The sequence below is a fragment of the Gavia stellata genome, chromosome 11 (genome assembly GCF_030936135.1).
Source record: "Gavia stellata isolate bGavSte3 chromosome 11, bGavSte3.hap2, whole genome shotgun sequence".
In the NCBI taxonomy this organism is placed as follows: Eukaryota; Metazoa; Chordata; class Aves; order Gaviiformes; family Gaviidae; genus Gavia; species Gavia stellata.
In genome coordinates this window covers 5,708,471-5,725,021 of record NC_082604.1, presented here as the reverse complement: position 1 = coordinate 5,725,021, position 16,551 = coordinate 5,708,471, and the positions used below count along the sequence as shown (strand labels likewise).

Below are 16,551 nucleotides of genomic sequence, written 5' to 3'. Positions count from 1 at the left end.
GACATCTAAAGAACTCGCAATTGGATTCTAACTTTCTATAGGAAAGACATAAAGGGACTTTAATACCTGATACTGCAGCTTTTCCAGTCACAGGCGTTGGTGTAGTCATCAGAGAAGCAACACTTACAACAGTAGAAGTAGTCTTATTCACTACTGATGAAGTAGACTGGCTCTGGCTTATACAGATTTGGTGTTGTTGTCCAGATGTCTTTGCTGTAGGAGCTCCAGAAGATGATGAACTGGAAGCTGCATTATCTATTTGCTGCATAAAAGAGGCAGAGAGGGATAACAAATTCCTTTTCATGTCATAGGTGATTCAATAATAAGCACAGTGAGGGAGTATCTAGAAGTAGCAAAACCAAGTATCTATTTATCTATTATTAAGAAGCAAGAGGTTCTCAAGCACATATCCAAAGCCCCATATACAGTGACGGTACATATAGAATGGAGGTGTTTGAAGGAGACAAAGTGGAACTGCACACACAGGAACTGCTACCACAACTGCTTTGATAGTATCTGGAGCCACGTCCCTTAACTTCAGCAAGCAGCTAGGCCTCCAGATGAGAAATTTGACCCAGGAATGTTTCATGTCTCCCTGATGCTCAGAAGTCCAGAGATATCAGCAGCAAAGTAGAGAAAAAATTTTGGGATAAAGAGGCTGGACAGAAAATTTCTATCTCTGCAGCTTCACTGAGAGCTGCAAAAACAGTAAGTAGCATTTAACGCAAATTTTAGCATCTTCACCTATATATGCTGTGTACGCCGCCAGCATTCAGCTCTCTGAGGGCAGCATGGCATCAACTCTCCACTTGTTTAATCTTTGCCTCTCCACAGGCAAAAGCAGCGAGGCTGGGGGAACTCTCCCAGTGAACTATACACTGTCCTTTTTGCTGCCTCCTCCCCACACTGTGAGCTCCAAGTCCACTCCAGGTGGAAAACCTGCATCAATTGGATACATGGCTGCATCCAAGCACAAGAGCATTCACTCTAGGAACACAAACGTTTTACTTCCAACCTCACTCTATGCCAAAGCACCTCGTTCCAAGCCTGGGCGGTTACGACTTCTCTGGGGCGGAGGGGAGTGACATCCTTTGAACACAATCAGGACCGATGGACCACGAACCCTGGCCACTGCCAGCCTCTAAAACTAAGCACCATGGAGAACCTGTGATCTCAGAGGAGTGACCTACAGGCTAGTTACTGCTGGCTTTCACTGGCCTGCTGGATACAGAGCTTCAGGCATTTCACATTCTTCTGCAAATTTTTATTGCAGCAACACATTTGGTGCTTAAAGGCTGAGTACCCCAAAAATCCGATCTGTATGATTGCAAAAGCTGTTTCAGATAAAGCCTTTCCTGCCTACTTGAATTTTAACAACATTAAAAGCAAGAAAAGTGCAAGTTTTAGTTTCTCTTCTCCCCTTGTTTCTTCACACATATTACATTGTGCTAAAGAGCAAACAAGCCAACAGAAAAAGAGATGTGTGTGCTGTGCTGAAACACAAATAAGAGCAGACCCACCAGCAAAGCTGACTGAAAAGAACACCACCAATAGGGGAAAAAAGCAGCAGAAGTCCCTTCCTGGGCATTATACCAGCTAGAGTGCAAAAGTTATATTACAGAATATTGGCAAAGTTGTTTCTTACCTGGGCCACCCCATTTGTGGGAAGGGCCATGGCAGGAGCAGCAGCCGTGGTGATAACACCTCCGGATACTCTTAGTACAGTGGTGCCAGGTTTGGAGAGCTGGGACGAGGCAGGCACTGATTTTATAGACCCATCTGATATTTTCATCAGCGATGTCTGTCCACTGGGAGCAGCCTTTGAAGAGGAATTCAGCATAAGGAAAAAGGTATACTTGTTTGGATTTTTAAATGACTTTAAAAAACCCCAACACAACAACAACAAAACAAAACAAGACAAATGCTTTTTATATTACTGAAAAATATTTTCAAAAGACTTTTGAAAAGGGGCAAATTGTGGCAATAATAGCTAGAACAAAATTATCATCTCAGAAATCAACTTTAAACTGTTGACTTTGCAAAAATATGCCTATCAATCTTAAATTTTGGATGATCAATTACAAGTACTCTTGGAAGTCTGAATGTCATAGGGATCACTTGGTAGTTTTTAAAACAAGGACCTTTGGGGGATACCAAAGCCAAAAATTTTTTAAGAGCTTTAGCAGGTGACCCTTTTCTAAGGTTTAAATATTTAAGCACATTTTCGCACCTCACTGTATTCACTTCTCTAATCCCATTTCACTAAGAAATCCCAGAGCACATTTACAAACTAGCAAGCCAAGCTTACACATGACCCACTTTGAGAACAGAAATAAAGCTGGAAAACTGTGGTCCAACATCTGCATATGAAAGTAGCCTTTATGTGCTTTCCTTATCATAGTACAGCCAGCATCATAATTGTACAAAAACCAAACCAAACCAAACAACTACAAAAGCAAAAGCTTTCATAATGTGTGGCTGTGGTTCCTATACTTTATCTGACAAAATGCTGACTGGTAAGAAAGGAACATATCATTTGCGCATTACCTGTGTAAATAGAGCTGTTTTCTGTCCAGTTATCACTTTTAGTGCTTGTCCTTGTGTGGAAGATGCTCCAACTCCTACATTGCCCTGAACAACTGAAGCTGGAGTCAGCTGCTTCCCAGAACTCTGAGGTGAAGGCTGGCCAACCAGAAAGGTGCCCTGCTCCAGAAATAAGTTAGGGAGGTTAGCACTTTGAAACACAGTTAAAAGTCAACAGAAATCTAGGAGTGTCAATACAGGGTACAAAACTGTAGCTGTAATGCAACAACAAGATTTCATCTTCTGAAACAAGGCACTGCTAATTGCAGTGGATGCTTCTGCACTAAGAGCTGGACACAGCCTTCTCTTCTTGGCGCAGAACACGACTTTCTGATACAAGGGAAGGGGTGAAAAAGCCACAATCAGCTTCCTGTCTTGTCAGAGGCATCCACTACAATTTAACACACTTTATGCTCTTTAAGTTTATTCTTTGTGACAAATGCTGCTTGGTGTGCAAGATCAGAGGAGAGGCTACTGCCAGGCTAGGCAAAAAAAAGGAGAGAAACCGGGACATTCTGTCACCTTCTCACTTCAAAACGTATTTAGTCCCCCCAACAAGGGCTATATATTCAGAGCTCAGCATACAGAAATCACAGCGACAATGGGAGGTGTGCACTCTAATAACCTATCACCTGAGACCTTGCCACCCTTCCTGCTTCTCATCAGTGTTCAGCTGCTACCCTTCAGAGGCTTCATTCACCCACAATCACGCATGAACCCCTTCACACAATCTTCCTTTTTCTCATTTTTCTTCCTTACTCAGCCTTGCCATTTCTCTCCAGTAATCACACAACCATAGAATACCACGTTGGACGGGACCTCAAGGATCATCTGGTCCAACCTTTCTTGGCAAAAGCACAGTCTACACAAGATGGCCCTGCACCTTGTCCAGCTGAATCTTAAAAGTGTCCAATGTTGGGGAATCCGCCACTTCCCTGGGGAGATTGTTCCAATGGCTGATTGTTCTCATTGTGAAAAATCTTCCTCGTGTCCAGTTGGAATCTCCCCAGGAGTAACTTGTACCCATTACCCCTCGTCTTTTCCATGTGACTCCTTGTAAAAAGGGAGTCTCCATCTTCTTTGTAGCCACCCTTTAAATACTGGAACGTGGTGATAAGGTCTCCCCCTAAGCCTTCCTTTCTCAAGGCTGAACAAACCCTGTTCTCTCAGCCTTTCCTCATATGGCAGGTTTCCCAGTCCTTTGACCATCTTTGTGGCCCTTCTCTGGACCCTCTCCAGCCTGTCCACATCTTTTTTGCATAGCAGGGACCAAAACTGAACACCGTATTCCAAGTGTGGCCTGACAAGCGCCGAGTAGAGTGGGATAACGACTTCTTTATCTCTGGTGGTGATGCCCTTGTTGATGCAACCCAGCATCCTGTTGGTTTCCTTTGCTGTAGCAGCATGCTGTTCACTCATATTGAGCTTGTTGCCCACCAGGAACCCAAGGTCCTTGTCCACAGAGCCGCTCCCCAGCCGGGCAGATCCCAGCTTGTGCTGCACTCCTGGATTATGTTTTCCCAGGTGCAAGACCTAACATTTGCCTTTGTTGAACTTCATAAGGTTCTTGTTACCCCACTCTTTCTTTATTCTCCTATCTCACTGCTTTCCTCCAACTCTTATACATCCTACTGGGTAAGACAACTCTTCACCTCTGTCATATCACCTCTCCTGTTTTGGAGACCCTTTGGAGACTCTGTCTCTTCTCCACCCACTGCTTCCCCTGGTCTTACTCAGTGCTGCTTTCTCAGCCCACAAGGAGCCAAGAGGGTACCACCCTGCAAGGGGAGATGAGGGGCAGAGATGTGCTAACAGCAACTGCCTGGCAGAGGGGAGAGAGGCAAGGGTTGTTAAAGAGGATCTAGATCCCATAGCCCAAGAATGTTTCATATACTACAGAACCACGGAATATTCACGTATTACCACTGCAGCCTGAAATGTCGATCTGCTTCAATTAAGATGCTTACACCACTGACCTGGGGTGTCTGCTTCAGGATGTAGGATGTATAGGTGAGGTGCTGTGACAAGTTACTGCTTGTGCTTTGGGTTCCTCCTCCTCCACTATTTGTAGAAGAACCAGATTGGAGACCTGTAAACAGAAGAAAAGGCTTGACCCTTTGGTAACCAGACACTGTCAGCTGCTAAAGCATCCCTGTATACACAAGTAATTGAAAACACTCTGCAAGATGCTTGCTGCCACCTGTTTTGCCACTGAATAATATTATTACCCAGTACAGCACAGTTCAGATGTGCTGCTGTGCACTCTTACAGCTCAGCAAATGCCATTAACAGAAGGGGCTACAGGGGAAATAAGGAGGACTGGGGGGCAAGCAAAGCCCATTTCAGGCTTTTTATCAAAAGAAGATGCTTTCCAACAGATGAACAGTCTTTTCATCAGTCTTTTGCAGGTTATGAATCTGCAGCAAAAGCCCTAGAAACACTCTGAATCCCACTGGCTTCTTAATTTTACTTTTGTTCGCTGTTCCAATGCAATTTTATTAACAGAGTATTAGATCATGGATACCAAGCAGTGGTAATTTGCAGCAACCCTTTGGTATTGCTCTGCCTTCAGAAAGAACAGCCTGCACACAGGCTTTTTTGCAGTCTCTCATTAAGAATCAAGGGTGAAAAAAATACTTATGGCTCTGTCTTAAAAATCACAAGTATTTGCTCTTCCTCAACGCCTGTGAGATTATTTCCTTGTCAAGGTTGGACTGCCCCAGCTGCCTCTCTAAATTTCAAGCAATGGGGCTCCCATCACAAGTTCTACAGCCCCAAAATACCTTCACCAAGAGTATCTACTTTTTCGGTGACACATACTCTATTGCCGTGTTGCTGGTATTTACAGCCTTATATATTAAACTGAATAATACCTCTTCCCCACTGCCAGTATCAGAACTGGAAGCAAAAAGTTTACAACCAATCCATCTTCCAACCCACCCCAAAGCCTCAAAAGGAGCACTCTGGAGAAGGCTCACAACAAAACTCTTCATCTACACAGTCCAAAACCTGCAGTACTCTTTCCCTACAGCAATAGCACACTATAAACAAAGTATCGCCCATCAGAACTATTTCAGCAATGTTATTCTCCAGGTATTTCACAGCAAGTTTGATTCACAAGCCCATTAACAACAAAGTGTTTCTGCTGGTCTCAACAGCTTGGGGCCAAACCTTGTGTCAATATACAAAAAAGATTCCCACCCCCCCCCATTCCAGATACAGTATCTTGTCCTTTTCAAAGTTAGTTTCTTATGTTTCTAGTTTCTCCAGGGTGTCATTCCATTACTTTATTAATAGCTTTCACAATAGCTTTCGCAACTGCATTCAAATCCACCTCAGTTCTACATCACGAAAATGCAGTTGTCTCTTCCTACAGATCACAATGAAGAGTTAAAGACAACCCTTTGCTGAATTTTCAGGAAAATTACACTGTCTGCTTTCAGCACAGAGAGAAAGACATTGAGAGCACTGCATGAAAAGCAGTTTCATCTGAAACAGAAGACACTTACAAGATAGCAGTCTTAAAAGCACCACATACTGTGTTGCTGTGAACAAAGAAACTCCATCCCATTACTGACTTCCACAGTACCAGGATGCTTTATAGCAAAAATGCCAAACATATTAATTATGCAGTGATTACATTATTTAACTCATTAGATTTCCCTGCAAGACTAACTAGCATTATTTGTGGCTCGCAGTATGGCTCCTTGGGGTATCAGAAGCAGTTTTCCTTTCCCAGAAGGATTCTTGCTGTTGGTGGTGAGGTACAGTTTGGTGCCTGGTGGTAAGTTTGCCAAGTTTGCCAGGTTGGTGGCTGGTAACTGCAGTGTGGCCATCACTAGAACGAAAGAATAAAAAATAAAACTTCTGCTTGCAGAAGGTAGTATGCATTGAAATCTGCACAGGATGAAAGTACTAGGAGTGACATGCAGCTAGCCTTTGATAATCCATACCTAGTCGGCCTAATCGCAGATTAACTCCACCAGTGAGGCACAGACACTTTTTTGAATAGGTCTGAAAAAAAATCTCTCTGCGTGCAGTACCACTTATGGCTGCAGGCCAAAGCAGCACAGCCATGGGGTCTACAGGTTTACTCCAGTCCAGAGGCCACGCAACACCTTTCAAACAGTCTGGAGCCTGAGCTAATATGCTCAGTGAAAGCCAGCTGCATGCAGAAGCAGGCACAGTGCTTCTGCCCACAATCCTGTAACTGTTAAGCACTGGGGAAGATGTGAAGATGCAGTAAGGACAGTTTGGCTCTTGTTGCTTGGATTTATGTGGAGCCCTTTGAGCATCTAAGAACCACAATGCTGAGCAAAAACGTGAGACCTGGCTCCATGAAAGTCTACTAGGTTTCTAGCACATTCTCCAGCATATCTGACATCCACTCACAGAGGACTGCATGTTTTAAAGTACTTGTGCTCCCTCTTCCCCCTTACAAATAACGAGTTAACATTTTCTTGATTACCTCAGTCAGCCTGAATTTCCCTACAGACCTCTCTACTCATTCTGAAGTTTTTCAATCACACACAGTTATTTTGCAGTTGAAGAAATCATTATAGAGTCCCAAAGTCTACCCATCATGAGCTATTAACAAAGGTGTAAAATTACTCTACCTGAGCCTTGAGATGTACTCTTCTGAGCACCTGTGGAAGAAACTTGTGCCTTTGTTATAGTCTGCACAGGCTGAGCAACAATTGTCCCTCCACCTCCACTCACGATGGCTTTGGCTACACCTTGAGTGACAACCTGCTTCGGACCAACAGCCTTTGCTACCGAAGAGCTAGATTTTGCCACAAGTATCTGGCCACCACTAATAGCCACTGCTTGTTTCACCGTCGACTGTAAAGCAGAACCAACTGGAACACCGACAACCTGCAACAAATAAATATTGGATGATGTGCTGCTGGCAAGAGTAATCATGTGAATTCTAGCTGGTACACTTCCTCCATCTCTAGACATTTCAGGACACTTTATACATGTCTAGTCACGTATAAAAGCTATTAATTCGGAAACAAAATTAAATTGGCAAGAGGCCAATCCCAAGTAAAAAGATAAACTGTTAAACACAACCTGGATTTCAGAGCACCCACAAAAGATTAACTACGTTCAAATTACAGGGCACTTCCATTTTTTTTCTGATATATAAGCAATGGCTTAATTCCAGCTGAAGATAAAGCTTGCCTTGGCAAAGCACAGAGATCCAGAAATTTAGTTTCAACACATTCATGGGAACAGACTCCCTGGGAAAGCTATGGCCTCAAAGCAGAATCCACAAAGTGCCTCAATTTTATGTGTTGACAATAACCGCAGGCAAACATGAGTTTGCATACCTGCTCAAACAGGCAAATAAGGCAGTAAAAAGGACAGTGAACTGTTGCAAATATATATTTACTCATGCAAAAGTGAAAGCTCCCTATATGTCTGTTGTGCTTGGCACAGGATTTGACTCTATCCACAATGGAAACAGGCAAGAATGGAGACAATTTCTGACACATCTGTCATATCGCCACTGCAGTTACCGCGCCTTCTCAGAAGCTGCGTCACTCCTGTCATAGCAGCACTGCATTGGCACAGACTCCTACAATAAAACACTTGAGTTGCCACTCAAGCAGGACTGCTTCCACCTCATGCTAGTTCTGGCTCAGCCTCCACCCCACTCCCTATTTGTCCTGTTCTTTTTCGTTGCAGGCCTGCAGTCTAAAGAAAGAATTTGCCTCCTCTTACAGAAAGATTTGGATGAGTTTCAGCAAGAGCTGATGATGGCAGCCAACTTTGTGGGTTGACAGGCTCCAGTTCAAAACCACCCCCACCCCACTGTTGCAATGGCTTAGACAGAAGTGAGAGATGTTCCCTGTACACAACAAAATGCAGTATCGCCTGCTCACCCTGCTCCCTTCTCAGGGACTGTATGTAAGCACGGTATGAGCCACTCTGTGCACATGGGGAAACCAGCTACCCATGGTGCTGCTGCCTGTGTCTGAGACAGAAGCAACCCTACACCCTCGAGAAAAGCATGAGGTGTTGCAATGAAACCACGAGAAAGCCAGCTTACACCACACCAAAGATGCCCAAGTGCCTCGTACCTTAGACTGCACCGTCCCCTCGCCTGTGCTCACGACCGGCTTCTGTGGTGACAAGGCTAACATGTGACTCCCTTTTACAGTGACATACTGCTGCACAGAGGTCTGCGTGGTTGTCACTGGTAGTTGGGGTTGCTGGGGCAGCTCTCCTGGCTCCTGCTTTATTATCACCTTTTTAATAGGAAGAAATAATAAATCATAAGAAAAACAAACACCTTAAACCACTGGGGATCATTTCTGGAACAGCCTGTCTGCACGAAAGGTCAGGCAACAGTCAGTAAACTCAGACGTAGTTCTTGCACACCACCAGCTGGACTCTAACTCAGCTCCAAGATGAGGGCTACACCCAACACACGAGCGTGTGAGGTGGGTATCTGTATTTACGAAGCATTTCAGATTTGAGAAGTGCTCATAGAAGTTACAGAGTCACAGAAATCGCTAGTAATATTACAGCTACTAGACCTACTAACGACGGACTTGGCCAGACCTGACTTCTGCAGGCCCTGCATCTCAGAAAGGAGCCAGAACACTTCAAGGTTTCACATTTCTAAGCACCTTCCTGCTCAGAACACGTTCTAAACCTCAATTTTTTTTGTATCCTGCAAAATTACAACCGATATTATAGCTATAGATATTGTAAATATTACAGCTGACATTATTCTCCTGTGTATACATTTTATGTTTCTCAGCCTAAATCTAACCGCTAAGATCAGCGTCTCAAGAAAGGCTGGGTTTTTCTGCGTTAGATTGCTGTAGGTACTGTAACTGGTAGGAAGCATTCTTCCACCTTTTGCTTGGATCACCTAATATTGCCAGAAACAACTTTAAATTCTGGATGGTAACACTTAAGGAAATGTATTCACAAGTGGCAACAGCTGATATCCAGAAATCACTACAGCGTTTTTTAAGAAGCTTCTTATAAATCTACTGCAGTTTACTTTTACTGTATCCCACTAAAAAATAGCTTTAAAAAGATCAGCTTCAATGACAGTGATTCAAAGAAAAACAAGAAAGGATGAAAGGAGATAAAAACAACGATCACCGGAACAGTAGAGCCACAGGAAAAGAAAAGAAAACAAGATACATTTTTTGAGAGGTGCTAGAGAGCTCTTGGCAGCAAGACATGTTGGTTCCAGTAACAGTTTTACGTGCACTGGAAGTTATACAGTTTGTGGCATAAGTCAGCATGAAATGGCATTACTGGGCTCCTTGTCCCAACGCAAAAGCCGAGAGGAATACCTTTGTAAAAGCTCCAAGTCCTCCAGTGACCGATTTGGGGCTTTGCACCTTGGAATGACTCCCAATCGGACAAAGGGGCGGCATGGTGGCAAACAGAGAATCCTCCTGCTGAGAACAGAAAGAATGGAGCAAAAATCTATGAAATGTCCAATACAAGAAATAAAACAAGTGACTGCTAATAAAGGGTAGCATGGACCATCTGGGCAGTCCCACATTACCTGTACAAATAAGCCGTTTCCAAAATCAGTCAAAACTTAAGTAAAAGGAGTGTAACATACTTAATACAACTTATAAAGCAAGTTTTATTTGGAAAGTTACACCTCCAACAGCAGTAATGGTTTCTTACCATATCATACATAGGTGAAAGAAATCGACTCATGTTCCCTGCCCAGCTTTTTACTCAAAGCATTTCAGAGCTGTAAAATTCAAGTAGGCTGAGGGTGGATTTTATCAATGTGTATAAATACCTGATGGGAAGGTGTAAAGAAGATCGAGCCAGACAACGCTCAATAGTATCCAATGAAAGGACAAGAGTCAATGGGCACAAATTGAAAGACAGGAAATTCTGTTTAAGAAAAACTTTATTTCATTTAATGGTGATCAAACACTGAAACAGGTTGCCCAGAGAGGTTGTGGACTCTCCAGCCTTGGAGATACTCAAAATCTGACTGGACACATTCCTGAGCAACCTGCTCTAGTTCACCCTGCTTTGACCAGGCGAGTCAGACCTCTCCAAAGGTCCCTGCCAACCTCAACCATTCTGTGATTCCATACACAGTCTCAGAGAGAGAAGACAATCCAACAAGAAACAAGTTACGGAGGGGAAAAAAAATGTTCAGTTTAAGTCTGCAAGCAAAATTCTTTCAGATTAATTTTTGCTCTCCTGTAACTAGAAAGACCCGATGGCACACAGTCTTTCCAGGCAGAACTCACCATTTGGCAGAAACAGTGAGGCTACCTAACTAAATGGAGTAAAAAACATTTCCACACCTGCAAAATCATGCACCTGGCATTCCTGGATCTGAGACTCACAGAGAAGTCAAATGCATTTGAGGAAGTTTGTTATGGTTCTGTTTTGTTTAAGTAAAATAATTGTACTCTTTTACAATGTGAACTCCAAAGCCGTGGTTTCACAATCACTTGGCCCATCCTTGGGTTGGATCACGACCAGAAAACAAGCGCTCAGACTCTAAGCGAATACTCCTGCTGTCTTCCTTGTACTGACACACATGGCTGAAAACAGATTTGTTTTCAACCAGATTGGTTGCCTGCTCTGGTTCACCACATCGCTGCATAACTGGTAGCAAACAGGGGGAGGTGCAAAGACAAGGCTAAAGGCATAACCAGTCCTCTCAACAGCAGCCTGCAAATCGGTCATTTTAAAGTGACTGAAGAAACACAGCCCTAAGTCATTAAAAAAAAAAATACAGAGAAAATTAGCACATAGTGAAGAGATGAAAAGTGGTGAGTTAAACACAATCTGTAACATCACACTGAACTATCAGACACCCCCTCCTCTTTAAAGAAACCATAAAATGACAGCTTTTCCATCAACTAGAAGACAAAAGTAAAAATATATTTCTGTTTACAGAGCTATGATTTTCATATATGTGTTTTTTAAACACCTTCAGTTTTTAACTTTGCCCTGGAAATACAGAATTCAACTGTTACTAATGACATGTCCCTACTCTGACTCACTGAAAACCTTTCAGAAAGAATGCAAATCAGTGAAAAATAAAGACTAATGAATGGCTTTCAGTATAGTTAAGTGAAATCCATCTGAGCAGACAGGCTCTTAAAAGCTGAATAGCTGAATAGCACACCTGACACTTAAAATGCTACTGCAGACTAATTGCTTTAAACAGCAATCTTCAACATATTTTCCCTAACAGACATAAGAAGCATTTCAGTTCCAAATATAAAGTGATTTGCTCTCTGCAGGCTGACTGGCAAACCTTCCCCCCCCCCCCCTATCCAGAATTAATATTCTTGTGACTTGGAGACAGGGAAACACTCCTGTTTTCAGCAGCATACCCACCAGCTGCTTTCAGAAAGAGCCTCGCTGACACCACTTGCTTGCCAGAAATATCCTTCCTAGCACAAGATGTGGGAGAGATTTTATGTGAGACAGTTCAGCTCCATACCTTTTGGGTTTTGCAGATCAGAAGCATGAACGCTATTTATCACTGTTTGTTTACACATTTGGTTACTCCACTGTTTACACAAACATTTTTCTAAATGCAGGCAGTTGTAAAACCACTAAATGAGCTATTTTCAGGCTGCTAGGAGCAGCTGCTGTACAAAAATAATGAACAGAGTGAAGGTTTTGATTGAGGTAGGCACCTCTGGTTTAATCACATACTGTCACTAACAAAGTGAAGAAGATCTAAGTCAGCTACAGAAGAGCTTTTTTGAAAGATAAGACACTTTGAGAGCAATGACCTCCATGGATTTCTTTGTAGAAAAGCAAAAGAGCAGTGCCTTTAACAGAGGAGTAGGCAAGTTTAATTAGAGCTGCACGAAGTGACACTATCATCTTGTATAACCACCATGTTCTCATATGGCTGCATCTGTTAGACACAGTAATCCTTCATATGAAATAACAATGAAAAGAACTTGCCCGAAATGCAGAATTTATCATACTAAATTAGTAAAGCCCTATTTAATAGGAAGCTGGATTTTAAATGGAAAGTACGCACCTAATGAGAACATTACCTTGACAACTGAGGTGACAAAACTGCTCCCATGAGTCTTTGATACAGGTGATCCAGTTCCGTGAGAGGCCTGACAAACACTGGTCAGTTTGCCGGTTGGGCTCCCTGCGTATCGGGAAATAAAGCAGATGTCAGGTGAGGGATGGGGAGCGGTGCCGCTGATCACATGAAACCTCTTCTAACAAGAAACATGGCGTTTCATTTCGACTCTGTATTCTCCATGAGCTACGTCAGTGGGAGTTGGCATGGGCACAAAACAAATCCACTACCGAATTTCCGCCTGCAGAATCCACACCCCAGAGAAGGTACTCTCCACTCAAGGCTCTGTTTGCTGCAAGCAAAGGGTCAGGCACCTTCCTGGGACACTGAGGATATCAGCTACAGGTGTGACCATGTGAAATTAGGCCAGTAAATGAGCTGCCAGTCAGAACTTGCTGCTGCAGATGTAATGTCCTCCACTGCCCAGAAGCCACCTGAACCTACGCTAGCCTCGGACACTGGCACAGGGGAAGGCCTGGAGGAGGCTGGAGTGGGAGGGAAAAGGAAGGCCAGAAAAGGAGGGAGACAAAGCGAGGAGTAACAAGAGGAAGGGACAGAATGAGGCAGGGAAAAGGAAGAAACAGAAATAGGGAATGAAGACATAGGCTCCTCTGTCTGCGGAAGACTGCTCTTGCAAAATCATCATAGGGAGGCGTGTGCCATAGCACTCTCCTGACCCCCCGACATGGATGGGGGTTCAGTGGTAAACTTACCCGGCAATATCAGAGCATGTAAACACCACTGTTGCTCAGCAGCAGTTTTGTTACTGCTGTTGGTTTGGTTTGTTAGTTTCGTTTGTTTAGGAGATGCCAAAGCCATGGACTACACACATGAAAACAGAGTAACAGTTTCTCATACAGTTAGTACTACAATCTGCACTTAAATTTAGAAGTAAATGAGCAGCCATTTCTTACAATGGGGTTTGGTAAGACTGGTTTTCACAGAGCATGAAGTTTCAGATCTCACCCCTCTTTTTAAATATGATCTGTGACTTTGTCTGTAAGATCACATTACACTCAATCCAGCCCGGCTGCTGTTGCCAAAAAGCCAGTTCCACATTCTCTCTTTCTCCCTCATAGCAGGGGGGTCTGGTGATGAGGCTATCTGACAAAACTCAGTTTGCGGAGGGGATGGTATTAACCTTCTGCTCTGCCACTGATCTGATCTGACTCGTGCAGGATATGGGGGAAGCAGCAGGAGTGCAGAGGAGGGACAGGCAGCAGGCAGTTTCTTCCAGGCCAGTCTGTACTTACGTCACACTAATGTGGTGGGAAATTACACCTTTAGTAGCATTAAGACTTGTACGTCCAAACCATCTGGTGCATCTACAGATCCTATCCTCCATGTACAAATCTCTACTAGAAGAACACGAAAGTTACCCAAACCATGATAAACCACATATGCAGAGTAGACAGGCAGGCTGGAGGTAAAGAAACAGAGAAGAAAAAAGGTAGAAAACCCCCAACCCTATTGGTGAAACAGCTTCAGTGTTACCAGGAAAGCCCCAAAACATACTTTAAAAAAATTCAGCTATGACTATGTTCCCCCTACCAATTCCCTCTGTGATGAAGTTAAAATGAACATGACAGCTGTGTTCTCTCAGGTAAAAGGAGGAATCGTTATTAAGAGAAGAATTATTGCACTTGCCAACCACACCCAGTGAATGGTTTGTGTGTTACATGGATGCTGCAGTTCACCACATGGCTCTAAGCGCCCTTCTGAGATGCTGGCAAGCACACACACATACACAAACAAGTGTGTTTTTAAATAGACAGTGGTTCTTGGCCACAAATCACAACAAAGAAATTACTTTTGAGTGACTTCTCCTCCAGCCCTGACACAAAGATTACCAATTGACTCCTGGACCCATCACCTGCCTCCTGCGTTTCAGGCCTCCCCCTGACCCCAGGCTTACATCACCACTGAGGCACCGAGAGAATCCAGTTAGAGGAATCCAAACTGGCTGGAATCAGACCAGCTAGAAGTTGAGAGCAGTAACAGAAACTAACACGGCTGTTACCCTGGTAACCTGGGTCTACTCAACCACTTCAACACATCTAGAGCACCGTACAGTGGAACTTAAGACTGATCTGCAAGTCGTTGCAAGCTCTCCATGCTTTTTGCCCATATCCATAGTGCAGTCCTCACCCAACCACCTGTGCACTGTTTCTGTTTAGATCTCTGTGCACCACAGTCTACATTACTTTCTCCTCTTCCCTTTTTGCCTGCAAAGAACAGGCTCTCTTTGAAGAGGAATATGTGAATTCGATTCCACCTTACACTATGTGCTGTCTCCTGAAGGAAGTTATGTTAAAGTCCAAGACACCCTTAACCATGCTACACCAGCCAGTTGTGCAAACCAGTAATACCGCCCTCTTTCTTTGCTGAGTACTTTTCCATCTTTGCAAGCTGAAATACTGTTATTATACTAATCATTTTAAAGGAAGAATAAACTTGAATGGGTAAGACTAAGCCACTGCCTTCTGTGATCACACTACACACCTGTGCTTGTGGCTGCTGCTCCAACCATCTGTCCAGGCTTGTCCACAATAATATACGGATTATTAATGACTGAACTAGCAGAGCCTTGCTTCATGTGCACCGGAGTGGAGGTTGGGGTACGAGGTAGCGGAGATGGACTAGGGGTCGATATTGGAGAACCTTAAGAGAAAAAGTCCAATGCTTCTATCTTGTAAATGTTGTGAGAACATAAAAATACAGCAATGGTAGTACTTATTTAAACGGCTTAGAGAAGGAACATTTTTTGAGGATGCAATTCCCAGCCTGAGCAAGATCACAGGACTTGGAGAAGGAAAGAGGAGACAGAAGGAAAGGAAAAGGCACGTAAAGCACTATGGCTCATACCTACCCTGAATATTCTCTGCCTACCAGGACCTTGAGAAGCCATCTACTCTATGCCCGAATCCTGCGGGACGTTACCTAAATCATTCTCACTGCCAAGACCAGTCCAGCCAGGGAGATGGAGAAAGAGAGCTGAGCTCCTTGATAGGCGCTCTCTTTCCCTTGTGGACCCCACAGTACAGGCATTCAGAGCCAGGAACTGAGCAGTTCGTGTAAAAAATCTGTGTGATACAGCAGCCATCAGACTGGCATGGACACTCTTGTCTCTTAATACAGCAGAAGCTCTTGAAAGCAAACTCTAAAACATGCAACGTCTGGGTAAGAGGACCATGAGAGAGAAAAACTAGAGAAGAAAAAAGCTGCATGAGGGGGTAAACAAGAAATGCAGAGCAAAGAACAGGCAAGGAATTGATCAGAGAAAGAGATGGGAGCAAGCACACTAAGCTTCAACTGCCTGTTAATCTGCTTTCTTGGCAGTGATCGATAATTAAAATGGAACATAAATGCTGATCAAATAAAATCCCCATGTCTTATAAACTGCTTTTGAAATCTGAAAGGGGTGACATTTCTCAGCAGACAGCAGAGCCTTAGAAAAATATTTAGCAGGGAAACATTTAAATAGCGAAGATCAACAGAGAATAGTCCAAGGATTTTAAGAAAGATAGGATGGCCCCTGTAGTTCTTGCTTTCTGGGAAGCCTTGGGAAAAGAAGATCAAGAGAAGAGCTTATTAAGAAAGAAGAAAGCACTTGGCATAGGTTCAAATGTAAATGAGCCCAAGTACAGTTTTAAGATGTCAAGGAAAAATATTGAAATTTAATAAAAAAAACCAAACCAGACACACTTGAGGAAAATAATTTGGGAGCAGATCATCAGAAATCACACAGATGATAGGTGATGCTTCATCCTCTCTACCCTGAACACCAGAAAATGAAGGGATGTAACAGGTCATCTTTCAGCTTCACAACATGTGACATGGTGAGCTGCACCTCAAAACTTTCTGGTGTAAAACATCATCCAGTGGATGGCATC

At 43.4% G+C, this 16,551-nt stretch overlaps 1 protein-coding gene across 1 annotated transcript in view; it reads right to left on the bottom strand.

The window, feature by feature from the left end:
- The window catches only part of YEATS2 (YEATS domain containing 2), a 48,615-nt gene that overhangs the window by 16,643 nt on the left and 15,421 nt on the right, over positions 1–16,551 (bottom strand). Inside the window, exons 12-21 of the mRNA XM_059822479.1 lie at positions 15,161–15,319; positions 12,621–12,724; positions 9,906–10,013; positions 8,655–8,837; positions 7,200–7,458; positions 6,260–6,421; positions 4,560–4,672; positions 2,548–2,703; positions 1,646–1,819; positions 67–262 (exon numbers count right to left, since the gene is read on the bottom strand). Of these exons, the coding sequence (XP_059678462.1) occupies positions 67–262; positions 1,646–1,819; positions 2,548–2,703; positions 4,560–4,672; positions 6,260–6,421; positions 7,200–7,458; positions 8,655–8,837; positions 9,906–10,013; positions 12,621–12,724; positions 15,161–15,319 (1,614 nt within the window). The remainder of the gene's footprint in view (positions 1–66; positions 263–1,645; positions 1,820–2,547; positions 2,704–4,559; positions 4,673–6,259; positions 6,422–7,199; positions 7,459–8,654; positions 8,838–9,905; positions 10,014–12,620; positions 12,725–15,160; positions 15,320–16,551) is intronic.